Source organism: Natrix helvetica, assembly GCF_964273705.1.
Source record: "Natrix helvetica genome assembly, chromosome: 1".
Classification (NCBI taxonomy): Eukaryota; Metazoa; Chordata; class Lepidosauria; order Squamata; family Natricidae; genus Natrix; species Natrix helvetica.
The window spans coordinates 183,630,420-183,658,078 of record NC_138548.1 but is presented as its reverse complement, the minus strand read 5'-3'; the positions used below and the strand labels follow the sequence as shown (position 1 = coordinate 183,658,078).

At 41.6% G+C, this 27,659-nt stretch overlaps 1 protein-coding gene across 3 annotated transcripts in view; it reads right to left on the bottom strand.

Annotated features, from left to right (window-relative positions):
* NRP2 (neuropilin 2) overlaps positions 1-26,492 on the bottom strand; it is a 194,335-nt gene extending 167,843 nt beyond the window's left edge. For all 3 annotated transcript variants that reach the window (XM_081937861.1, XM_081937862.1, XM_081937863.1), the window contains exon 1: positions 25,602-26,492. In XM_081937861.1, the coding sequence (XP_081793987.1) occupies positions 25,602-25,677 (76 nt within the window). In that variant the 5' untranslated portion in view covers positions 25,678-26,492. The remainder of the gene's footprint in view (positions 1-25,601) is intronic.
* Between the last annotated feature and the right edge of the window lie 1,167 nt (positions 26,493-27,659).

Here is a 27,659-nt window from a genome sequence, read left to right as displayed (position 1 = left end):
TATGGTGCGAAACATTCCTATAAAACTGCTACCTACTTTTAAAATGCAGTTGTGCATTCTCCAGAATTAAGCAGAAAATAGAGTGGACACTTCAACTGGATGATAAGGGACACTCCCCATAGTTTATTGTGTCAGACAATTAATAGCACTTTTTATAGTTCATAGAGTGATTCATAGCAAAGACCTGGATTTCTGGAATTTCCCACTGAAAAGAATGTCACATCAATGTTTGTTTGCTTTTTCTGGCCACAATCATAACATTTGGACAAGTAATGTCAACAATGGGGTCAATAATGTATCTTTAGTGTAAGAAAAGTGAGAATTCTTCCAAACCATCTATTTTGTTCAGCTTGTAACATAGGAAATTGAGACATATGTTTTAGATTTCTACCTAATCAGAGTTTGCAAGCATAGGACAGAGACTTTGTTGTGGATCAAGATAAAGTGGACCATGTTGTACTCATGTCTCTCTCTATATATATATTTATATATCGTGGAAGCCCTATCAGTTAGACTGGAATTATGCTCTGCATATGTGCTGCCTAAAGCAGCGGCAGTTTCCTTCCCCATCTGTTGACTTTAACATTTAATAGGTAAAATATGAGGCAGGGTGTCATCCTTTTAGAATTCCTCTCAGCTACAGAGGCTTGTGGGGGTATAAAACCTCAGTCACAATAAGGCACTATCCCATCACATAGGAACAGAAGACAAAAAGAAAGAATGTCAAATTTTACATTACGTCACATTTCTGTCTGATCACATTTTACTTGCTGACATGTTCACATATTTCGAAAATACTGTTTTGCCTGAATCAGATCCATGTGTAGGGGCTACATTTCATTTTTATTTTTACTTGAAGAGGCTGGAAATTTTATGTGATTGCTGACATCATAATGCACTGGAGTGGGAAGAGTATTTTGAGTTTGAGAAGTTTTAGGCAGTAAAAAGAAGGTTCTTGAATGTTGTAGACTTAGTGCTTGTTTTGGTACCAAATAAGTAAGCAGAAAATCTGAGAAGTTTGCTATCTTCTTATGGGACAGTTTGAGCTCTGAGGCAAGGAAGATTGTCAACCTTTCAGATTTTGGAAAGTTGTAAAGATTTGGCTTTTCTGGAGAGTGTTTAAAGACCGATTCTTGAGACATCAATGGAAGCTTTCATTTTACTATAGTGATATATTGTTTCTGTTTTATATTATTGAATCACCCTGATTGCATTATAATATATACTGTTATGTGGCCAATCACTTAGAGTCCAGCTGGACTGAAGGAGAATAAAGGTAGTTTTCAACTTACAATAGTGCATTAATGATCATTCAAAGTTGCAAAGGCGCTGGAAAAAAAGTGACTTATAACCGTTTTTCACAGTTATGACCTTGATGATCATGATCATGTTATCAAAATTCAGATGCTTGGCTGCTGGTTCATATTTATGAACCGTGTCCCAGGGTGGTATGATCCCTTTTCGCAACCTTCTGATAAGCAAAGTCAATGGAGAAACCAGACTCACTTAACAATCAGATTACTAACTTATCAACAGCAATGATTCACTTAACAACTGAGGCAAGAAAGGTTATAAAATGGGGCAAACTCACTTAAAAATTTTCTCACTTTACAATAGATATTTTGGGCTTAATTGTGGTTGTAACTGGAGGACTACCTGTATATATTTTGTAAATAAAAATAGAATACAAAAATGAGCAACAATGCCAATAAACATGCAGGACTCAGAAGCTAAATTCAGTACACAAGTATTAGTGTAAGATAGACTAACAGGAAGAAGAGAAGGAAGAGAAGAGGAGGAGGAGGAGGAGGAGGAGGCTGGAAGGGACCTTGAAGGATTTCTTGTCCAACCCCATGCTCCAGCAGGGCACTTATACGATTCCAGACAAATGTTTCTCCAATCACTTCTTGAAAACCTCCAGCAATGGAGCACCTGCAACTCTGGAAGCAAGCTGTTCCACTGATTAATTGTTCTCATTATCACACAAAAAATTGTTAGTTCTAGGTTGTATCTTTCTTTAATGCACTTCCACCCATTACTTTTTGCCTTCAGGTGCTTTGGAGAACAGGTTGAGCCCCTCTTCTCTGCAAGAGACTCTCAATACTGGCTATTATGTCACCCCTCTTCCTCCTCTTTATTACACTAGACCTACCTAATTCCCTTAACCATTCATACTAAGATTTAGCCTTTAGACCCCTTATCATCTTTGTTGCTTTTCTCTGTCCTTCTCAGCATCATTTTTTTTATTAGGGTGACCAGAACTGGATGTATTATTCCAAGTGTGGTCTCACTAGTCCAGTATAAAGTGGTGTTATCACTTCTCATGATCTTGATGCCATCCCCTATCTATGCAACCTATGGCTCCATTTGTTTTTTGTTTTGGCAGCTGCAACACACAACTGGCTAGTACTTGTATTGGTCCACTAAGACACCTAGGTACCACTTACAATTACTACTGTTGATCTAGATACCACCTATTCTATACCTGATTTAAATAGTACTTTGTTTTAATTTAATTAATATTTGTATTAATTTAATTAGCAGTTTGCAGTTGCAGTAAACAGACTTTCCATAATACCAGTAAATGATGATGATGATGATGATGATGATGATGATAGATAGATAATATTAAGACCTGGCAATGGCTAAGAGCAGGAAAGTTAAAGAAAGAGACTGAGGGACTAATTCTGGCTGCACAAGACCAAGTCTTAAGGACAAATGTATACAAAGCCAAAATTGAGAAAACAGCAACAGACAGTAAGTGCTGCCTATGCAAAGAAGCTGAAGAAACAGTAGACCACCTGGTAAACTGCTAAAAGAAGATTACACAGACTACAAGCAGCGGCTTGACAAAGTAGCAACAATAGTGCATTGGAAGATCTGCAAGAAATATCATTTGTCTGTAAACAAGAACTGGTGTAACCATAAAATAGAAAAAGTCATAGAAAATGAAGAAGTTAAATTACTCTGGGACTTCAGAATCCTGAGAGGCAGGCACCTGCCACATAACATCCCAGACTTAATAGTTGTCGATAAGAAAGACAACAAAGTCTGGATAGTGGGTGTGGCAGTGCCTGGAGGCAGCAGAATAGTAGAGAAAGAACTGGAGAAGATAACAAACTACAAAGACCTACAAATAGAAATTGAACGACTATGGCAAAGGCAAGCAAGGGTAGTACCAATAGTAATAGGTGCCTTGGGTGCAATCCCAAAACAACTGGAGCACCATTTGAATACCATTGGCATTGACAAATTTGCCATCAGTCAATTGCAGAAGGCGGCTTTACTTGGAACTCCTTCCATCCTGCAACGATATCTATAACACCATCAAACATCCAGGTTTGCCTATCCCAGGTCCTTGAGGTAAGGATTCAATAGGTAGACAAAAATGCCAAACCCTAGTTTGAACATCTGGCTGACTGTGCGATGAATAATAATGATAATAGTAATAGTAATCTTACCATATATAATATAAAAAATATAATACCTTTAACACCATCAAGGAACAACATCTGTCATCCCAGGTTATTCAGAAGGGCTCAACAGGTAGATAAAAATGCCAAATCCAAACTAAACATCTAGGTGATTATGTGACGACCCATAATATCATACATCATATTACTAATTAGTGGGAGGAACTTGGTGCATATGAAGGCCAACACCAGCTAAAGAACCACACTGTTGTGTGAAATAATATCGTATGAATTTCCATAATTAGTAGCTAGTCAAAGCTATTTACTTTTCACAGAATCCAGGGCAAACTGCTGTTCAGCCATCATTTCAGCCCTTGGCTAATATGCCCTTGGAGGAATCCCGATAACTTCCCTGCAGTTATCCTCCCCATCCTGTTCCTTCCCATTGAGCCACTCTGTTGAGCTACAATGGAGGTTTTCTATGGAGACTCCTGTGGATTCTAGGAAGAACCCTGCATCCCATAAACCAAATTCAGGGGTGGAAAACAAGGAAGAAGCAAAAAGAGGGACAGCGTATTCCAGCATCCATTCCTTATTTTTCTGGAGTTGGCCTTCTGTCCATAATCCTATATATGTCTTCTCAGGGCTGCACCTGTAGTGCCTCATGTTGCAAACCTCAGCCTTTTAAGGAGTCATCTTAATTTGGGTTGGGGGGTGGGGAGGAAATCATCTTAAAACTCTCTCCCTTTCCCTCCATTCTTCTATCAACATGGTGCATTATTCCCAGGCTCATGCGGTGATATTTGAATAGAGTTCAGATCTCCTCAGTTTCCTTTTCTTTCTAAATTAAGTCGCCAGTTTATATGTGGGGCTGAGATATACTTGCTAGAATTGTTTTACTGCTTCCACCCTCTTTCCTTTCTTCCCACAAAAATCTTGAGAGATAGCTTAGAATAGTTCACATAGGAGAGAAACTACTGTATATATTTCAAATAGAAACAGCACTCAGACTTATCATCTCACAGTATTTTGCAGCACTCTCTGGGCAGTTTACAGTATCAGCATATTGCCCCCAATAATATGGGTCCTCTTTTTACTGACCTCAGAAGAATGGAAGGCTGAGTCATCTCTGAGCCCCATCAGGATTGAACTCCAGGCTGTGGGCAGAGTTTGCTTGCAACACTGCATTCTAACCACTGCGCAGCAGGGCTGAGTGGTTAAATGCCTATTTAAAAGGTACTACATAAATTTAGAAAAGGTCCCCAACCTTTCTTCTCTTCTCCATTACTTGGCCATACTCTTTTTAATCATGATATCAATTTGTTCAATACATGGAGCAGGAAGATAAAGGATTTTACAGGACCGGACTCAGCTATTGATGGAAACCATGAATAAAATTTGCAAGAAGAATAATTACAAGTACCATCTTGGTTTCAAATGACTTAACTTCAATCACTTTTCATAAAATATGTAAATCTCATCAATTGATACCATTAACATTTGAAGAATATCTTCTTTATAGCAGGAGAATCTCATTAATGTTATATAGGACTTTTGTATTAAGGATGGTAGATTTTCTTGAAAGTCTTTTAAAAACTCCAGGGGGATGACTGAAGATCTGAACTTGATTAATCCCACTGGAACTCTGTGCCCCCCCCCCCCGGTTTCTTAAAAATTCATTTTAGCAAATCATCAGGAACTGATAACCCACAGGCAACTCGGGCACTTGGCTATAAATTGCATGATATAAATTGTAACATTTTCAGACCAGATTGGCAGAATTCAAGGCCAGATTTAGGCCAACTGATGCAAACATGTTGTCCCTCCACAGAAGTCATACTCATGCCATGACATAAAATGGAATCAAATGTGATATCTGACATCTTCAAATCAGACTTTCAAACTTTAGTCACACACCATGCCCAAGAAAACATTTTTTTAACAATGATGATTAAACATGACAGTTAAAAACATTTTTTTTTAAAAATGACTAAATTATCACAGTGGAACAACTGAGGGCATGATAGCTGGGGAGAAAACTCTGTACTTTCCCCCTTTCCCTCAGTGTCTTAAGCATGGCCTTACTTTGCTTCATGTTTAATCCAGGAGTAGCAGAATTGTAAGCAAATTGGTACATATCTCCATCTTCGATTGCAGCGCCCAATTATTATGGAGTCTTTCTAGTTTAAAATTTTGACGACATAGTGAAGTAGCATTTTATATATTTTCATAACAATTTTTGCTATTGATTCACTGACCAGGTTTACTAGGAATATAACATGATATAGTATTAGTTCCTAGTTTGTTATTGTAAAACATGGAAAATTAATATGCATCTCTAATTGGATGAGTGGTATTTCTTGAAAATTGGTTGGCTGAAACATTAACCAAACAGTAGTTGTAGAGAGCTCTGAATGCCCTGCAGTGAATAATAATTAGTGGCCAGATTTGAGAAACTATATCAACTAAAAAAAAAACACTTTTGGCCATCACTGCTTTATATGTGCATGACTGCATTCCCACTCACACTAGTAATACTATTATTAAATTTGCAGATGATACAACAGTGGTGGGACTAATCTCCAGGGTGGGGGATGAGTCTGCCTATCAAGATAAGGTGGACCAGTTGCTTTCATAGTGTGGAGGCAATAATTTGGTCCTTAACACCAATAAGACCAAGGAGCTTATAGTCGACTATAGAAGGAATAGATCGGACATTCAGCCCTTGCTTATCAATGGAGAACAAGTGACCAGTTTTAAGTTTCTGGGTAAAAAGAGGACCTTATCTGGGGGCACTCCCCTTGCAGCAGAGGTGGGTTGCTTCCAGTTTGGCCCAGATCGGGTAGTGGCAGTGGCGGCGGTGGGCTCTGCCCACCTGCCTGGATGCTTCTGCACATGCAGAAGTGTCATGAGTACATATGCGCGCACACAAGCAAACCATTGGTAAAAAAGTGGAAACCCACCATTGCCTTGCAGCACTGGTCAAAAGGGCCCAGCAGAGAATATACTACCTGAGACTTCTCAGGAAACAACAACTGAATGAAAAACTGCTGTTGACCTTCTACCGCTGCACCATAGAGAGTATTTTAACTTACTGCACCTGTGTATGGTTTGCCAATTGCACAGTGGCAGATAGGACAGCATTCCAGAGGGTTAACGTCATTGCCCAGAGGATCATTTGTTGCCCTCTCCCCTCTTTATGGCTTCCGCTACCTTAAGAAAGTTCAAAACTTTCTTAAAGATCCACCACATCTTGAGCACCCCTTTTTTGAACTTTTACCATCTGGCAGATGATACAGGATAATAAAAACAAGGACAAATAGACTGAAAAACAGCTTCTATCCCACAGCAGTAATTATATTGAATTCTACTGTATAGTGCAATACTAATGCAATATCGGGTTTTCAATTCAATTGTATAGATAGAATGTGAAGGATGTGTGTTTGTGTTTTATTTTTATAGTTATAATGTACACTGAAGATGGCATTTAATTTCGTTGTACAAGGTGCAATGACAATAAAGTAAACTAAAAACTAAACTTCATTCCCAAAAGCTTTTCCCAAGAGCCGGGTCTCCCAGATTCCTAAGAGTCATGAATGAAAGCATAGAACTTGCTATTTCTGGCGGTAACTTGTTCTGGAGAAAGGATGCTCGGAGAGAGAATGCATTCTCCTGAGTCCCATCCAACTGCTCTTCACACTGGGGGGAAGAATAAAGCCTCTCAACATGTACTCTTTGCAGATTCTATTTGTAGTAAGTGGTCTTGTAAATAACTACAGACCTGATAACTTTGCTCTTCTAAAGTAACCAACAATTAAGCCAGGACTTCCCAGTGGCTTATTACAGGCATTTATTTGCAGTTGGGAACAGTCTTCCCACTTTTTCCATAGACAGGAGAAACACTTCTTAATTGACCTTTCAAGTGTCAGATTTCTAAATCAGGAAATAACATGATCGTGAGATTTCATAATTCAAAGGAAAATGTCATCCTTGGTGCAATATTCTGTGAGAACAAACAGAAGAGGACTGGAACCAAATATTGGAAAGTACACACTGCACCAACAGACAGCAAATTCCTGAAGGCTTTATTAAGGCAAACTTCCACCTTAGGCAACAGAGGGATTTTTCTTTTCCTGTAATTACAAGGAAAGAAATACAAGGACATCAGAGACCATCCTTTGAGGTTTGATTTGACGTTGACTTCAAAGAGGCTTACCCTGTTCATTTACAACACTATGACTAGAACTCTGCTTCTGTTAAGTGCCACTGTTAAACTGTGTCAGGAGCAGCCGTGGTTTACAATATAGACTTCAATTCTAGTAGGAATTTTGGTAGCTAGATAGAAGGGTGGTTTTTGTTTTTGCCAAGGAACTAATTCTCCTTTTTCTTGCATATGTATTAATTAGAAGTGTCAAAAGGCTGCTATTAGGATGAAGGTAAAACTGGAATTGTTGACACTCCCTCATTCCTTTGGGTATGATGTTGCTGTCACTTGTCTCAAGTTCTGGATTAGACAAGTGTAATCTAGGACCTCATGGGAAACACAATTCTTGTATCTACAACCATCCAGTGCTAAGTGGAGGGCAGTATCAAAAAAGAGAGATATTTTTATTTTGGCAGTACAAAACTGTACTCCTCCCTCCTCCATCATAAATAAATTCTGTACTTTAATTTGTGGTAGGATTCCCTCCCCTTTGTTCTTACATACCTACAATTTGTTTTTCCAGCACAGCTGGGCTGCCAAAAGGTCATAGGATTTGGCAGCCATCCCAGAGGTTAAAAATTAATTTTTCCTTATTAATACAACTGAGGGTCCCCCAGGAGAGGATCCCAGCCTTATCTGAACCTGACAGCTTTCTAATGTTCTCCTCTAAGGCTATTGATGGTATAAGGCCACTGTATCCTGGAATGCAACCATGCTGGAATCCTGCTAAAGCCATGTTCCTCCTTATTTTATTTTTGTTTGCATTCTTTGTCCAAGGGTTGGGGAGTTGCTCTGTTACAGAGAAATAGGGATTAAAAACCAGGAATCCTATGCATCTATTCAAGGACATCATGGAAGAATGTCTGGATTTGTCTTTAACTAGCATCCTGTCTTTGAAGTTCAAGATAGAAGAGACTGGTGTTTTCACACCTGAGAGATAAAAAATATATCTTTAGGTAAGCAAAACCCAAGGTAAGAGCCATCAAAGCAGACTCAGTAACATATTGAAAGAAAAGTGAAGAGAGGAAGAGAGTAGGAAGGAAGAGAGAGAAGTACAACATATGCAGAGAATAATTATTGTGCTTTCTTTTGGGGCCCATAATTTAAAACGGCTCCAGGATCAGAAATTATTCATCCTAATAGGTCAAGAAAACAAAAATCCAAGACCTTTATATAGCTAGTATTTGGGTAACAGTGGGGCTAATACCACAAAAGAAAAGTCCAAAACATAGTGGAAAGAACAGTTCTCTTTTCAAAAGTCAATGCAACCTTTTTAAACTTCTGACAATATATAGTCCAAATTATTTCCCACAGTCTAAGCCTGAGTGAGTTGCTTATGATGCTTTCACAGTATAATTCATACTGTACTGAATTCTGTTGCCAAGTTCAGTTGGTGTAGTATTATTTTTTTTAATCCAAAGGCTTTTGGAGATTCAGTATTGCACACTGATCTTTGGCAGTACTAAATTGTACTTCAATTAAATGACGGTAAGATCCAACAGTCCTCAACTTATGACCACAATTGAGCCCAAAATTTATGTTGCTGAGAAATTTGTTAAGTGAGTTTTGCCCCATTTTACAACTTTTCTTACCACAGTTGTTAAGTGAATCACTGCTGCTGTTAAATGAGTAACATGGTTGTTAAGTGAATCTGGTTTCTGCATTGACTTTGTTGGTTGGAAAAGAGGATCCCATGACTCAGGAACACTGCAACAGTCATAAATGTGAGTCAGTTGACAAGCATCCAAATATAAATCACATGACCACAGGGACTCTGCAATGGTCATAAGTGTGAAAAATGGTGATAATTCACTTTTTTCCAGTGCCGTTGTAACTTCAAACAGTCACTAAACAAACTGCTGTAAGTCGAGGACTACCTGTATATTCCTCCATCCAAGATCCTTGCTGTTTCCATAGCCAAAAATACAGGAAGCAATACTGAGTAAAATATGGAGCTGGGTTGGTACATGTTTCTGTCACTCAAAAAAACTCTATCTCCCTTCTAGGATTCAGGTACTTGAAAAAAAATGATGCAGTATTGGTGAGGCATTAGATTTACTGGGTAACTCATACATTTGTCATGGATGGCATGGCTCAACAACAGAACATAGACTGAAGAAACTAACATGTATTCAAGAATTACAGAATGCCCAAGCAACATTCCAAAAACAGACCCAACTCACCTGTATCTGGTAGTATCAAAACTTTGAAGAGGTGAAGGTTAAGGAAACACAATCTATGGAAGTGAGGAAAATGCTTGAGAATTGGTGACAGTACCATTTACTGGGAAATACATGCTAATAGTGTTTTTAAAAGGTACTAGTATTTTGCTACAATCTGCTTTGGAAAAAATGACTGAAGGAAGCTAAGAAATACTCAGATTCCCTGAAAGCCAGATTAGTTGACTTTAAAAATGATTTATTACATGCTATCAAGTTGCTCTCTACTCTTAGCAACCGCATTGATTCTCTCCATGATGACCTTTCCCTAACCTGGTTCTTCAGCTCTTCCAGCAGTGCACTCATCACTATTGTAACTAAGTCTATCTACCTTTCTGCTGGTTGCCCTCTAATTTTCTTTCCTGCCACCTCTCCCAGCACTGGAGCTTTTACATAATGTTCCCAAAATAGGATAATTTGAGTTGGACATTTTTGCCTTGAGTAAGAGTTCTGGATTGATTTGTTCGATGATCCAGCAGTTTGTTTTCATGGCTGTCCATGGCACTTCTCAGAAGCCGTCACCAACACCAAAAATTCAAAAGCTCAACACTCTTCTATCTTGTTTCTTCAAAGTCAACTTTCACTTCCATAGAGTATCACAGGGAATACCATAGCTTGCATGATTCCAATCTTTGTAGCTATAGACACATCACAATATCTGGATATCATTTCTGAGGTCAATTAATCATTGTAATTTATTAGTCATTAATAAATAAAACAATTCTGCTTGTTCTGAAATGTTATATTCCTTTTTAAAATGTTCTACTATGTTCTTCTATAGGAGCATGTCCATATTTTTGGTCAAAATTATCATTTATCTTTTCATGTTTTTTATTTCAGTTCAATCCACCTCTAACCACACCAAAAGACTTAGTCATTCTTTTGCAGACTAGAGTTTGTAAAAAACTGAGTCATATTGACAAACAAAGAGGCCACTGGGACGTGTGATACGAAGCTTTGTATTCTGCCTGAAAATTTATAGCCAGTACTTACAAATGGAAAAAGACAAATGAAATATGGGACAATAACTGTTTTATATTGTCTACCACACATTTACTGATAGTTTGGAACTGTTTCTTTTTCCTTACATATATATTTATCTAAAAAATAGTGGTTTCCCAATGATGTTTGCCAGTGAGAGTTCTTCTAAAGTTGTACATACTGTTTTAGAGCAATATTTCTAAATATTTTCTCCATTTTAAATCTTCATCAAATACTGAAGGATCCAATGGTCTACTTAACAAAGGAAGCTGCCTTATATCCAATGTCTCTCTTTTAAGTTACCCATTTGTCAAGTATGAAAAAGGTTCAGAAAATATAATAACTTCCTTAGAAATATGTAGATACACTTCTTCCTCCACAACTTTCACTTATATAAACCCAGCTTATTTAAATTCACTGGTTTCATTTAAAGCAGTTTAAATAGTGTAGTGAACTCCCTTGCTGAAATCAATGTGTTTTACAAATGTTTACATCTTATTATAGAATAGACAGGAATCTTGTTAAAGGCAACATTGCAAATAGCAGTTAAATGGAGCTACTCCAGTTCAGCCAATCCTTTAGAAGCTGTTCAAGTCCAGCTTCCTAAAGTAAGGAGGACAACAATCCCAAACATAAAACACAACTAAGCCTTTTCAAAACATGCCCTAGATAATTTCTCTTAGGAAGCAATATATACCAATATATGGCCAATCTCAAGGCTCTGGGCTTTAAAAGTTACCAGTGAATTGTATCAATGACCAAATAAGGCAAAATAGCATTCTTAATTAAAGGCAAGCTTACATTTTTCAAAGATGCTTTTGACAATCATCCAGTTCCTTTTCAAAAAACCCATTTCCAAGAAAAACTTTAATTCAGCCAAAGAAACCAGTTAGCAGCTAACAAATATTTGCTGCAGGCTTGTGTTTCCCCATTGCAATATTTTTTTTGCTAGATTTACTGAAGTCATTTCTACAAATGTTAGCTTTTAGCAAAGCATTTCAAGGTCTTTATGAGCACACATTGCTCCAAGTTGCACAAACAATATTTGAATTGCTATGCGGCATGTCCATCCAAAACTGGATTTATTTGTTTTGGCTCCCTTTTATATCTAGTCAAGGGAGATTAAAATAGCTGGTAGCCCAAGCATCTGATTTATCCTTGGTCTCCTATTCACCGCCCTAAACCATCTCCTCAAAACCGCATGGCTACATACATGCTGGCAACTGCTCTGTTCACCCCTTCCAGTTTTAGGAAATGTATCTGAACTACAGGAGGCTTTTTCACTCTATGTAGAGCACCAGACTATTTTCTATTTAAAACTCTTCCCTTTTCACATTTGACATCCCTTTGGGGAACTGAAACAGGCTTTCATTATGGATGAACACACCAGATCCGGGCATAAATTTATCTACATCTAACATGTGTTTTTACCCTGCTTTGTTAATTACCAAAGCCATCTGTGGGGAAGTCAGGGCTTCTTCCTTGTCACAATTTATCTTTATCCCTTGCTAGATTAGGTACTGAAGTCACATTATTGGATCTCAGGTATCACACTCATTTCTCTGAAGACAGAGCCGGACCAATACAAATAAAATTACAGGTGAATTAACTAAATCCACTCTTAAGTCTGTATCTTTGTCAAACAAGAGGTGATTGGCATGGACTTAATGTGGCCTATTTGGGAAGAAATACAACGAGCCATTTGCACATACCAGGGATTATTCAACACTGAATGTCTCACAGCTAAAGATTTGAATTGCTTATCCTGATAAATATTTGTAAGAAGAGAGCAACAAGCCAGTCAGAGCTTTTCCCCCACCTCCTTTTATCTCTTCAGACCGCTCTATTATTGTCTTGCAATGCGGCACCCGTCACCTAGCAAGTTTCCTTTTCCTTTTATAAGAAACAGGCTAGCTGGTGAAAATCTATGAGCCGTGTAAGCTTTGCTTTTTCACACAGTCAACTATGCCACCGTGCCTCCATAGATGTTCAAAGCAACACCTCATATAAGCTGAACACAGAACATTGCCACATTTTGAAGGTGGTTGCTACTCTCTCTTATAGAACTGAATCTTCCAATGGGGAAAGATGAACGCAATTCCTATATGTGCAGAACCAAACAGATAGCATTGATTCAAATATGTCATTCAACATAACACAGGAACAAAACAAAACAGTCATTCTTCAGAAAGCATGACACAACGGTGACAAAAACCTAGAGGCATTATTGTCTAGACTGTCTACAGAACTAGGGGGGGGGGGGGAATTAAGACTGGACATAAAAGTGTTACTGGAAGAGTCAGATACACTTTGGTTCTTGAATACTAAACACAAATAGTCAGGAAGATACATGTTTTACTATCACAGCCATAACCTGGCTTAACCTTTAACCCTTAGAGGAACTCTGGGAGGGCCGTGCACACAGGTTACACCCAGTATCAGAATGAAGATTATTCCAACCTAAGCCTACTTTGTTCAATACATTGATTGGACTCCAGCAGCAACAATAAGATACTTTATCTACAAGCATCTAAAGGTCTCAACACAATCTGTACATCATGGCAACACAATTTTTTTTTCATATTATACCATTTGGACCTCAGTTATATTTAAGAAAAAGTTACTAGAGTGAGCTCAATTGGACTTCTCAATAACAGTACTTGGATTCATGCTGTGAAACTGCCACGGTATCTTCATCAAAATACTTTTTTAGAAAGAGGTCACAAAATACAGTACAATCACACACAGTATGTCATAATGTAGCTTCTTCTGCTTTGGTTTAGAAAAAGTTCTTTGAACCCAAGCGGTGTGGTTTCTGGCTTAGTGTTATTTAGCAATTCTACCACTCTGGCTTTTTCAATTCAGTAAGTATGGTAATACAGTGGTCAGATGCTGGACTAGAACTGGGGAATCTCTGACTTTAGATCAGTGTTTCTCAAACTTGGTGACTTTAAGTCCTGTGGACTTCAACTCCCAGAATCCCCCAGCCAGCACAGCCAGTTTTGAGAAACACTGCTTTAGATCAATCAGTTTCTCAACCAATTTCAGAGATGTTGCAAGGATAAAATCGCGGGTGGGGGATCAATATGGACATTGAGCAATCTCTCAGAGATATAAAGCGGGGCATAAATAATAATAATAATAATAATAATAATAATAATAATAATAATAATAAACTTAACCAACCATGGCTTTGTACCATGCTGAAACCCAGCCTTTTGTTTCAACAGTACTTTCTAATAAATAAATCGCTCTTCCAATTTCCTGTTACAAGAAATGTGTTGACAGTAAAGGAAACAAGAACTCTTTCCTTTTGGTTTCCTATTTATTTAAATGTCCCTATTCTCTTAGTGCCATAATGAGGGAGTGGTGCTTGGCAGAGAAAGCAACTTAAAATAGATTTGTTGGGAATGCTTACATTTGCTCTTGTAAAATATATTGAGCCTTTCATGTAATAAAGTGTTATGCTTATAAGTGTTGCTTAACTATAACACATCAGATTGGAAGAGAAAAGAGACTATAGCTGAGTAAGCTAGTAGAAAGTTTACTTTTGTATACACATTATTCGATCTTTCAGGTTTGTTTATTAACAGCTTCTCAACTTTTGCCCTTTCTTTTGTCAACATCTTCTCAGTTTCTTCAACTGAAAGCTCCATTTGTTATCTATGGGGGGTGGGGGGTGGGAAGCTATCATGATTATTTCTGCATTATTGGGGACCAGGACAACAAACTTTGCTGAAACATCTACCTTAAACTCAGGAGGTAAAAGGTAAAGCTTCTTTCCAGCTAAACTTGATGACTGCTAGAGCAGGGAAAGGACTTTGGATTCAAAGTCAAAAAGTGCTCTGATGCAAGCATGGACACCCATGTGTCTGAAACTCCTCAAACCAAGACACAGTTGCTTTAAGTAACTGGAGACAGGGGCTATGTGTTTCCTAAGCACATTTTGTCTTTTAATCTAAAGAGATGCTCAGCATATGATTGCTGCTGTGCAGGGTTTTTTGGCAATAATAATAGTTTGTCATTCTCTACTTTTGGACTTTTTTTTTTTTTACTTTAGGCTAATCTCTGGATTTCTTGGTGAGACACCTATCCAGGTCTGGGATAATCAGGTCTGACCCCACTTCATTTTTTCAGACTAGGCCCAGCCAACTAGGTAGTGCCATCTGAGGAACGGTTGCAGGAACTGGGTATGTTTAGCTTAAGAGAAAGAAGGACTAGGGGAGACATGATAGCATTGTTCCAATATCTCAGGGGTTGCCACAAAGAAGAGGGAGTCAAACTATTCTCCAAGGCACCTGAGGGAAGCAATGGGTGGAAACTAATCAAGGAGAGAAGCAACTTAGAACTGAGGAGAAACTTCCTGACAGTTAGAACAATTAATCAGTGGAACAGCTTGCCTCCAGAAGTTGTGAATGCCCCAACACTGGAAGTCTTTAAGAAGATGTTGGATAGCCATTTGTCTGAAACGGTATAGGGTTTCCTGCCTAGGCAGGGGGTTGGACTAGAAGACCTCCAAGGTCCCTTCCAACTCTACTATTGTATTGTATTGTATTCTATTCTATTCTATTCTATTCTATTGTATTGTATTGTATTGTATCTGCTACGGCAAAAGGAGCTCATAACCTGTTATCAGCCTTATAGGGAAGTTGTGGCAGTGTGCTTTTCTGCAAAATGTTATCATCACAATCTATTTTTAAACTTTGGATTTCTCAGGAGATAAAGCAACAAAAATAGCTAAGAAATGCAGATTGTATTTCAAAGAGAAATATGTGTACACAAGGAGAATGCACTTTGCATAAAATGAATTATTTTTGCAAGTAATAAGAGCTTGCTGGTACAATTGCTAGTAGATCCTCCCCCTTCCCCCCCCAAAAAATAAGGCCCTGAACACATTTTACATATAACGGAGGCAATGAATTGAGAGAAATTATAAGAATCCTATCTTACATTCCATTATTTGTTTTTATTTATTTATATCCCACCTTATTTTTTATATAAACAACTTAAGGCAGCAAACATATCTAATGCTCCTTCTTCCCCCTGTTTTCCCCAGAACAACAACCCTGTGAGGTGAATTGGGCTGAGGGTAAGTGACTGCCCCAAGGTCACAGTCTCCCAGTTTCTAGCCTGCTGCCTTGACCACTAGACTAAACTGACTCTCTCATTAGATATACGTTTATAGCCCCAATGCAGATGGATCAGTTTATAGATCTAAAATTAATACAGTTGTTTAAGAACTTAGAAATATTAATAAGGGCCTCATTTACTTTTGAAATAACAGGAGAAAAAGTGGACAGTGACAAAAGGCAATTTGGGGGGGGGGGAGCGGCAGAAGATCCAGGTTAAAAATCTAATAGGTAATAAATTAAATAATTCCAAATAAGTCCTCCAGATGTCTACAAGTCTTCAGGATAAAATCAGATCAGAGAGCACCCATGTCTACATATTTGTGTCATGGCGTCCGGTATTCCAAACCAGTTGTACATATTGACAAAAGAAAACAAACATTTAGCCCATTCCATGATGCAGGAGGGCAAAGAAAAGTTGAACGTAGTGCAATTTAAAAAGCAAATAGATCAATTCCATTAGATTTTTTTTAACTTCAAGGTTATATAAAGTTCATCCATAAATCTTAACTAACACCACAGCAGAAACTTTTTAGTTGAAGCTTTTTTTATATAGCTCAAACCTTTTCAGACAGGTAATTCCAAATAGGAGGGATGGAGGGCAGTGGAAAACAGCTGTCAAATGAAGAAGGGAATGGGGACAATAAATAAATAAATCGTCTAAGGGCCACATATAATTTATCAGGTACTTATTCCTATGCTGGAAAAGGCTGGAAAAATTTACTCAATCTCATGGAGATTATTAACACAACTGTCCATGTATCACTCTATCTTAAGCACAACTTCTCTTTCTTAGCATTAGTTTACAGCAAACTCATTCTTGATTCTATAGTGATTCACAGGAATCCTGGCTACTCATTATTGGTTTCCTTCCTTCCTTTAATCCCCCAGAGACCAAGACCAGCTCAAGACTGCTGAGAAAGGGCTGTGTAGGAGCAGTCATCTCTCAGTCAACCGAGAGACTAATCAAGCCTCCAGATTCCCAGTTACATTTACCATAACTGGCTCTTTGGGAAAATCCCTGCACTCCTAGATCTTGGATTTAGAAGACCCACAAAACAAATCACCAAGTAGGCACTTACTATGAAGCACTATTGAAGCAACATGCCTGTGGACTTAGGCTGTGCCTGGTTGAAAAACTACTGTGCAGTATCCTCTCTGAACTTCCTTTAACAACAACAACATCAAGAAGCCACCTTTCATAACTTTCATAACTCTTCTTGCCTCCAAGGAACTTCATGTAGGTGAGGGTGGATTCTAGAAGATAATGCATGTTATCAGAGCCATGATGGTGCTGTGGTTAGAATGCAGTATTGCAGGCTAACTGCATTTCACTGCCAGGTGTTCGATTCTGACTGATTCAAGGTTGACTCAGCCTTCCATCCTTCCAAGGTGGTTAAAATGAGGACCCAGATTGTTGAGGAAAATAGGCTGACTCTGTAAACTGCTTAGAGAGGGCTGTAAGAGCACTATGAAGCAATATAAAAGTCTTATTGTTATCATTCTATTCCTTGTCCACCAACTGTGTTTCCATGGGGCTGCAGAGGAAGCGAAGTCAGCAATTCATTCACACCCCTCCCCTAGTAGTCCTTTTGGTTATAGGCTTCTTCAAAAAGAACACTGCATGGCCAAATTCATGTGTCCTGAATTGCTTGCTGACTAGAAGAGTGGAGAGTCTGCTCCTTTTCAGCTAGAATGGAAATGCATATTGAAGATGAATAATTAATATGTTTCACCACCACCACCACCCAAAAAACCCATTGAATTATTTTGAGAATTCCAAGGATACCAAGGGAGGGAGGGAGGAATTTTCCTGAACAGCATCTAGTGTAGTGATGGCAACCTTTTCGGCACCAAGTGTCCAAACTGGAATGCATGTGCATGCACGCATGCGCGCCAGAGCACCAGAAACCCAAAGACCAGTGTGGTCTTCGGATTTCCAACTCGCGCATGTGCACTGCCAGCTGGTCTTTGTGCGTGCTGCAGCACATGCATGCCTGCCAGCTGGTCTTTGGGTTCCGGTGCTCCTGAAGACCAGCTGGTGATGGCGCACGTGCCCACTGCGGGGGCTCCGCATGCCACCTCTGGCATGCGTGCCATAGGTTCGCCATCACGGATCTAGTGACTATAGAGCTTTTTCCAAGTGAGGGTTTCTGTTTGCACACAGAGAGCCTGGCTCCTTGATTTAAATCACTAAGCCATTTTGCTTTCCTGGGCAGCTTTCTGCAGACACTATTTCTTAACTCATTTTGAGATAATGTCTATATTAGGTCAGGGGATGATTGACAGAAAGTTGCAAGCTTTCAAATTTCCAAGAAACCTTCACTAGGAAAGATGGTATAAATCTTCAATTGTTCTAGTGAAGAGGGTCTTGGTATGGATTTGTTGCTTCTTTTCTCCCTTGTGGATCAACATGACTGCTTTTGTGCTTCAGTGTGACTAATAAAATACTGAACATAATCAATTAACAGAAAAAGCCCACACAGAAGAAAGGGGTTTGTATCTTTGATGCTTTGCATTTTCACAAATGGCATCATCTCCCACTATTAGATAATCCTAGCAAACCTGGCCTTGACTGACCTTTTTTACTTAGTAAAACTACTCAAGCTTTATATATATATATATATATATATATATATATATATATATATATATATATATATATATATATATATATATATATATATATATATATATATATATATATAAATGCCATCTAGTCAATTATGCTTTTACTATTTTCCAACCAAAGGATGCATAGATCTCAAGTGTGCATACCAATTTTACTTTAATGGCTAAACATTTTACATTTCCATAACGACAAAGGCTAATTATTTATTTTTCTTCCTAACAAACTTTGAAAGAATCCCTGGTATAATGCTTCTTCTCCTGTCCCCACAATCATACACATGTCTGGGGAATCTTCATAAGTGCACTTAAAACTCTAAGCTGTTACAAATCAAAACATCACCCACATTTTCCTTCTAAGAGAAAATAGGGGGTATGGGAGTCTTGTCAACTGGGTCTCCCTTAGAGCTGGATTGTTAACTACCCTGGCTTGGGAACTCCCAAGCCTGAACCTCCTTAGGGGAAGATAAAGACTTTCTCGCTGAAACTCAACCTAGAGATTCCATAGACACCTACTTAGTAACCATACAAGAGTGGTTTGTCAATACTTTCTTTTGGAGACATTTTAGTATATAAAAACGCAGTTTAGTAGGAATTTCCTAGTAATATCCCATCGAAATATTAACCAGCCACAATCCTATTTAGACTTTTTCAAGGTCAGCTGCCTTACTGCAGATTTTTGGCCAATGTGGTTATAGGGCAGTTATTCAGAAAAGCAAATAATCAAATAAAATCAAATAAAGGGACATATTTGGACAAAGGAAGCTGTATTAGAATCAGACCAAGACAGAACCTGAATATTTCCTGCAGCAGCCCTGCTTCCTCTCATTTCTATTGTTTGGGTTTCCATCATCAATTTTTATCATATTTAGTAATTGGGTTGATTAAATAATGTTTTGGACTTGGCATGGCTTTTTTTAATTGTATTTGATTAAGGCTGGTTCATTCTTTGTCTAAAATTGATTTAAGGGGCTTGTTTTCCTGATAGCGAAGTGCAAGAGTCCTACCCGTAAACTGCTTTGAAAGGCATTTTAAAAATTCATTGCCTAAGTAAATAAAAGCAACCCCCCCCTATTTTTAGTTATGTGGCGTTTTGATCTTCAGAAGCTCCCCCCTCTTTAGTTCTTTAGGAACTAAAGAATGAACCTGTAACCCTGTAACTCCTGCCAGCAAAGTTACCTTACTGAGTGCAGCATATGAGTTTCTCACAGCTTGTACCTGATGCCCTAAACCAGCAGATGTCCTCCCTATTACAAGAACTAATTGGAGGAATGAGCCCAAAGGGCAAGGATTAAATGGCTCTGGAGAGAAGATTCACTCACCCCCTCCTCTCTCTGAGAAGTAATCTGGGTTAAGATTAGGGCAGAAGAAAGCTGTGGACTACTTGTGTAAGAGACAGAATGGAAAACTCAAATCTTCCTCCTATTTCATCTGGGTAAGGAAGATACAACATTTTAAGTACTCAACTTTCCTTAACCAATACACTATGTTCTTGCTGTGCCTTCCTTCTCTACTAACTGTAGAGAAAGTTAGCTAACCTGTAATGATTCCCACTCTCATACTCAATTCTGTAAGCACAACTAGTGTTTCATATTGCTAGGAAATCAACCTTCGAATCCTCACTTCCTGCATGGAAATACTGAGGAGTGTTTACAGAGTATTAAGCAGTGATTCGCACCCATTTGAATTATTTTGACTATGCCCCCTTAAGGAATGACTTCCTAAATCATCTACATTGATGTGGATGTATCAAAGTCTGTAGAATTAAAACGAGCTTGGCCTGCAAGTTGCCCTCTCATCCTCCTCTTTACCATTAAACAGCTTTCTTCTTCCAAAAGAAGCATCAGATTTATTTGATTATATTTGTAAAGAAAAGAGATTCAATCAAACTAAGTCAAGCAATTGGGGCTATATAGCTTAATCACAGCTCTGCTCTCCTCTATTAACTTTATGTCGGTATTAAGGAGAAATCAATCAGCTGAAATGAAGCATTAGCCACAATTTCCTCCTCATTGGGAAAAGCAACAACAGGCAGAGGTTCATTTGCAACTGAAATTGCTCCTGAGGGTGACAAGAGCCGAGATCGGCTCAAGTCCCCAAATGAGAGCGCTCCTTCTACATTCCTCAACTTCTCCCCCCACCCCATAGAGTGTATACCCAAATTTCTGTGTATTTCTTACACTTATCCTTAAATCAGTGGGCTTACAAATTAGCAGCATAGAAGCCCATTATGGAAAGAAATGCATCATAAATGCTACAGCTACCTTGCATTCCATGGTTACCCATAATTAATACCACTTGTGTATCATTTTCTTGAACACAGTAAATGCTAAGCTGCAGCTGGACATGCTAAATACCTTTAAAGTAGTCTTACTCCTACAGCAGTAGCAAAGCTAACGCAAGACAAGTCCTTGAAAAAGCCTGATGTTTTAAGATTTACAAAACAGAAAGCGAATAAAATACGAAGGAGACATTCTTCATTCTACCTAATTCTTTCTCAGTTTTGGGAAATCTTTTAAACTCTCTGAAAACTAGACACTTGCTGAGTTCAAATTTTATAGTAAGCTTGTTTAACCATAGTCTGCTGAAACTAGCTTCAAAGACTATGTTTTGTTTACTTATCAGATTTATTTGCCACCCAACCCACAGTTCAAGGCGAGATTCCACAATGTCTAGATTCCTACACCAATATACTGTTTGATGACCAGCACAATATGCAATGACTCTTCACTTTGATCATAACAGAAAAAGTTTTCCAATATTCTAAAAATGTCCAAAGGCTTTTCAAGCAACCCAAAATGCCTCTTGTCTCCCCCCCCTCCCGCAATGCCTTACCCAAAATGTTAAACTCTGCAAAAAAAAAATTAGTAAGAAGATTGCATCTCTTAATTGCAAACCAATGCCAAGGGGCAAAAGATATGATTCTCCCTACAAGGGACAGCCTCTCGCCTGCTCCCTCCCCCCTTTGCAAAAGGATGCCCATAGGGATTGGGCAAAGAGGAACTTCCAATGCATCTCCCTCCTGAGTTGCCAGGTTTTAACCCACAAGCAGCACTGAAAAGCAGCGTCAGTGACTGTTTCACCAGTCCCATTGGCAAAAGTCCAAGGCTTTTACTTCTTCTAAACCTGTTAACAATGCCATTTGGTTTCCATCAAGTTCTGACTGGGGTTTAACAATATGGACAACTTCTCCTAGTCCCCAGAAAATTTAGATCATTGAATTGCAGGGGGGGACAGAATTCCTACATCTGCAGTTCTTCCAACAAATCCTGCAAATGCACCAGCAGGGACTTTCAGAAGACAACAGCTGCAGAGGAAAAGGGAAGAGCTCCTTATTCACAGAACCCTAACAGCTGAGAGGGACCCAAAAGCTACTTTTGCCAATCCCCACCTGCTAAATCTCCACTCCTTCCCCATCCACAGCCCTCCCTATGCAAATGATATGGAGTGGGGGGAGGGCTGTTGAAATCAATTCCTTCTGATAAGACCAGTAAACAAGCCTACCCATCCTTCTTAGTTCCCCAAAGAGAAACTTCTGATGGTTAGGATAGACATTTTGTTTCAGTTTGGCAATATGGATTTAAATTAAAATACACACACACACACACACACAATGTACACACTAGCACAATCTATTATTTGTTGTTAAATTAATCGGGGCATTTTTTTTTCAAAGGAGGCCATATATATTCTTTTGTGAAATTTCATTTCTTCCTGCCCGAATGGCTGCCAAAACGGCCAAGCCCTGGAAATGAAAAGGCTCTCTGGGTTGGTTGTTCAGCCTCCATGGATGCCCAGGGCTTACAGAAGGGCTGGGATGAGAGGGGCATTCTCTGCAAACCTACACCAGCCACACATGTCTGTCAGTACCTAGCTCCTCTGCCCCTCAACCTCGGGCGAGATGAATTTTTTAAAATCCAGCCTGCTGTCAACAGAGGGCTACTGCAGCCTTCAAGGCAGCCACCCTCTGCAGCAAGGCACCGGTGCCAAGAATTCAGAAACAAGCCAATATTTACGATACATTCATCACCCTTTCTCCCTCGAATTCCCTCCATTACTCCAATCATATTGCTGATTTCCCTGATTTCCCTGAAATCACCGGGCTGGGCTGGGGAGGTGAGGGGGAAGAACTTCCTCTGGGGAGATTCCTCAACCGATGCAGCTGAAATAGCCATTGTCCACTCGGGGCTGCAAGGAAAAGGGACCTCAAACGGCTCTCAGTTATTTTTAGCCTCATCCCAGGGCTTCCAACCCTTTACCCTTAAGGGCTCATCTAACAGATAGGAATGCTCCGCTTGCCTTTTTTTCTTCTTAGGCAAAGCGTAACTTAGCAGAAACTCGGGGTCTATTTTCTTATCCCTTCATTTGAGGCTCTTGATGTTTATCATGGTGACCAGCACCACTGAAGAGCGGAAAGGGTTTGCCTTGCACCTCACCGGCCACTTCGGATTTTCCCGGGCAGGGGCGGGAGGGAGAGAAGGGGAGGCTATTTCCATCAGCTGCAGCTTCCAGGATGGGTTTCCCGGTGGTCCCTTTTGGAAGCAAGGGGGAGCCAGACAGCGCAACCTGGGCCAGCATTAGCGCACTTCAGCCAGCCTTTGCCCCGCACCCGCCTTGCCTAATAGTTGTGGGTCTTGTGTTCCGCCCAGCCCACCCTTGGGGGCTTCTTTCCCCTAAAGAGCTATGTGGCGTCCCATAGCCAGGTGCACCAGGTTGGGAGAGACTCGTTCGAGAAAACATGGCAGACCAGGCCGGGCGACGGGAAGACCCTGGCAAGTCAGACTTCAGCTGGAAGCTCAGGCGCAAACCTCAGGCCGCCCAAAGCGAAGGCACCGCCCGGCCCAACTGACCTTGGGGAATTCGGCTGGAGAAGATTGCATGAGGACGGGAGGGGCTCAGGGATTCCGCGCGGACTCCCGAGGGGATTTATAGCCGGCTGTTTAAATAGAAGGGCGGGGCGGGGGGGGGCAGCGCCGAAGGTCCGCAAAAGTGGGCGAGACTGGCGGAGGCGCAGCAGGGCAAGCCCGCTTCGTCTGGTGGGACTCGCGACACTTCTCTGTAGCCTCGGACGGGCGGCGGGCGCTGCCGCAAGGCTCGTGGTCGCCAAAAGCCAGAGCGGTGGCGGCGTGTAACACGCCCTGGACTCTGCGGGAAGCGCCGCCCCGGCGAGACCTGGGCAATGTATCCAGTGCCACCTTTTGCAGCGGGGCTCGCGAAGGCTCTCAGGCTCTGCCTCCTCCCGGTGAGCAGGCAGGAGAATGGCAGCGTTGCTGCTATTTCGACCGAGGAGGAGGAGGGAAACGACCTGAACGTTAAAAAGGAGGCAACCCTCCCGCCCATCGCTCTTACGCTCCTTACTTCGCCGCCCTTACACAGTAGCGATCCTTTCTCTGGCGGGGTTGGTTTGGATCAGCACTTTGAGGTCTCGCCTGCCACCCTGCTTTGCCGCCCGGCCGAAGTTGGTCCTCGCCCACCCGCTGCAGCCCTCCAACGTTGCCGGAGGTAAAAGAGCCGGGTTTGAAACCCACTTAGAGGTCCCGGGCTTTGACGGGGGACTTTGTGGTGTTTTTCAGGGCTGTGGCAAAAGTGGTTTGCTTACGCTCAAGCCCCTTTGGGGAAAGCTTTGGGGCCAAAGAAACCCTGGCGCTCAGCTAAAGGCCTAGCAGTGGCGGAATTCTTTCATGGGTAAAATGAAGCCATCTGCGTGGAAACCATAGCCTGATTCTAACCTGGTTGTTAGGAGCCACCCTGAATGCTGGTGGACAACCCGTGTAACTCCCGGAGACTTTTTAGTGCAGGAACGGTGCGCAGAATTACGCGGCTCCCAAGCAGACCTCGAATTGAATCAGCCCCTCTTTGGAATCGACTTGGAACCGCGCCGCGAACAATTTGTATTCGCTTCGCGCTAGAGGCGCGGGAGTCCCCCCCCCCCCCCATCATTTCGAAACTATCTTAAGGTGCTCCACTTCGCTGGATGAAGCTGGTGTTTCCTGGCTCTTCTTCCCCTCCCTGACCCTGTTCTTTGTGGATCTGATCTGCCTTATCAGAGTTTTCACTGACCGCTCAGTAACCAATTTAGAGGAAAGGAGCGCCTGATATCTCGAAAGGAGTAATTAAGGCGGATGGGTTTAGCGCGCCCTCTTCGCCAGTAATCAGAGATTGGTTCCAGCCTCCCTTTTTCTTTCAGTAACAAGGCTGGGAGAGTTTTAAAAAAGCAATAGATGGTTTTAACAATTCACTGCGCTTTGAAATGGACCCGGGGGGGGGGTGAAGTGAGCCATATGGGTTGCCTCGATCTTTCCTGGCACACCTTTTTGGCCGTAAGTTTATCCAGAAAAGTTTTAAACCTTTTTGCAAGGGTTTTCAGCCAAAATTGTATAAAGTTCTTTCTCCCCATGGAAGAAAGTACACCTGTATGCGCGTGCGTGCGCGTGCAGGAACATATGCAAAGGACATCCCCTGTTACTCTATTTCTTAGATATTAAGCAGCAAAGATGTGGTCGGCTGTTCTTTCCCGAATCCAAAGCACTCACTCACTTTTGAAAACTCAAACTTTTCTATTTCTAGAAGGGAATCTCCCTCCCAGCACCACCCCAGTCAGAATTGTCTTATTTTAGAAATGCAAATCCGAAACGTGTCTCACATTTAGAAGTGATTTATGTATTTTTGTTAAAGACAGGACAGATTTGGAGAAGTTATATTTTCTCTCCGCCTCCATAAAAATTACATAGCAAGGGGGACTTTGTGGTATGTTTAGATCTTTGATTTATTCCATATGTGACATGCACAGCTAAAAACAACCCCAGACTTTTCAGTTTGTTCAAAGTCATCATCCATTTTGCAACCAACCCAAGTGGGGCTTAAGTTGTTTTTCAGTAAAGGAGCAGAGTTACGGCCGTAGATATAAACAGAATCTGGCTGAGTAACCCCGGATTGGTCGCTCCCCCATCTCCCTTGAAAGAAATTGGTTGACAGAGGCAGGTTGGACGTGTCTTTTAAAGTGGAAGGGGTGACCCTTAGGTCTTACCTGCCGCTTGCCCCAAAACTCCCGATCCGGCCAAACGAAGGAGGAGAAATCCCCAGAGCAGAGGAACTGTATCCATTTCGGGGAGGATGGAGAAAACCGAGATGGGAAAAGAGCGATTCCTCCCAAGCCGCGCTGGGTCAGGGAAAGCGGGATTTTCTTTCGCAACTCTCCGAGACGATTCCGGATTCCGTCCCAGAATTTCCTCTGCCGAGGTTTCAAATCCGTTCCGGGGCTTCCTCTCCCCTCTGCTCCGCGATAAACCCACTTCCCCAAAAGATCGCCGGCCCGGAGGGAACTCCTGACGTTCCGCGGGGGGAAAAGCGCCCGGCAGCCCTGCTGAGGCGCGCACAGCCGGCGATATTTGGAGCAGGAGAACCCCGCACACCCAGAAGCACGCGAGAGAGAGAGAGACCCCTTCTTCAGAGCGCCGCTGCCTTCAGTACCGCATCGCCGGCAAGATTCTTCGCAAAGCTGCCGGAAAAAAAAACGGGCCGCCTTGGCATCGCACCCAATCAGCGGCGCACCCCCCTCAGTCCTCGCCCAAGCCCGGCGGCGGAGAGCGAGAGCGCAACGAACGGAGCTCCCGGCGAAGGGTGGTGATTTCCCAGCCCGCGGCGCCCGGCTGCTTCCCCCTCCCACCCCAACACGCTGCCAGTTCGCGCTCTCGGGCGGCTGCCGGTCAGCTTCACGCCAGAGGCGTTTTCCGGATGCGGCGCCGCGAACGACTCCTCGAGTGCTGCTCTCCCGCCGCCGCCGCCGCCTCCTTCCTCCGACGCGTGGGGTCTCGACTGAAGCTGTGCGGACGCTGGTGCGGGGTTGGCGGCTCTTCCCTTTCTTTGCCTCCGCCTCGGCTTCCTCGCAGCCTTTTCAGGCAGAGCAGCATGTGGATGTCAGACAGAAAGGCAGAGCTATCCGATTACACGCTCGCCCAGGGCCCGCCCCTTCTATGTTTCTCATTTAAACAAAACACACCGAGAGGGAGGGGAGGGGAGGGGAGGCGGGGGGGATCGAGCCCGCGAAGCGCCGCGCAGTCCACGTTCAGAACTCGGCCGGGATCCAACGGAGGGAAGCGAAGGCGCGGCGATCGGCAGAGGCTGCAGAAGCCTTCTCCGTCTCTTCCTGCTGCACCGGACCGGCTCCGACTTTCTCGGCTGCAGCCCACGCCTGGCTCTTGGCAGAAGCAACAAGTCCGGCGCGGAGGCCTCTTTCTCGCTGGGCGTCTTGGCTGGGGTTGCTTTTTTGGGGGGGGAGGGGGAGAAGCTTCTCCCCACCAACTCTCGGGAGGTCGCGTGGACGTGCTACATATTGCATCCCTCCATAAAGTGATAGGTATTTAAAATTATACACGCAGGCTGTCGGCGGAAGGTGATAGCTTCAATGCTTAACAGCTTTCTCCAACTATAAACCGGAGTTCTGAGCTTCAAACACCACCCACACAAAGAGAGAGACACAAATAACACTTAAAAGGCTGGCAGGAGATACCTTATGCGCTACAACATAGTGGAATGAATATATATATAAAATAAATCTTGCCAGCAGCATAGTAAATTAATTTACCCTTGGGGAAAATGATAACGATTCAGCCTCAGATCGAGATTCGTTTAAATAACTTGTGGTGGTTGAAAAAAAAGAATGGACTCTGGTTTTTGTTTTTTGTTTGTTTTTTGCTTGGGTAAAAGAAAGCAGGCCTGCCAGTTATACAAAACTTTACCTTTGGCAAGATGAAATCAGACCTAAGTCATGGCATAATATGGGCATTGTGCATTTTTCATCCAAAGTCTGGATCAAAATAATTTTACTGACTCTGTCATCATACACTGCCCTTTGCTATGCCAAGAGAGAGAGAGAGGGGGGGGGAGGGAGGGAGGGAGGGAGGGAGAGAGAGAGACAGACAGACAGACAGACAGACAGACAGACAGACAGACAGACAACATCTACCTGACACCACTAGGACCTGACACCACTAGGACTGGAAGAAAAGCAGGATAAGGGCCACAGGAGATTTTGTAGGCTCTGGACTGGGAAACATTTTTTTCCCTTTCAAATCCCAGAAGACAT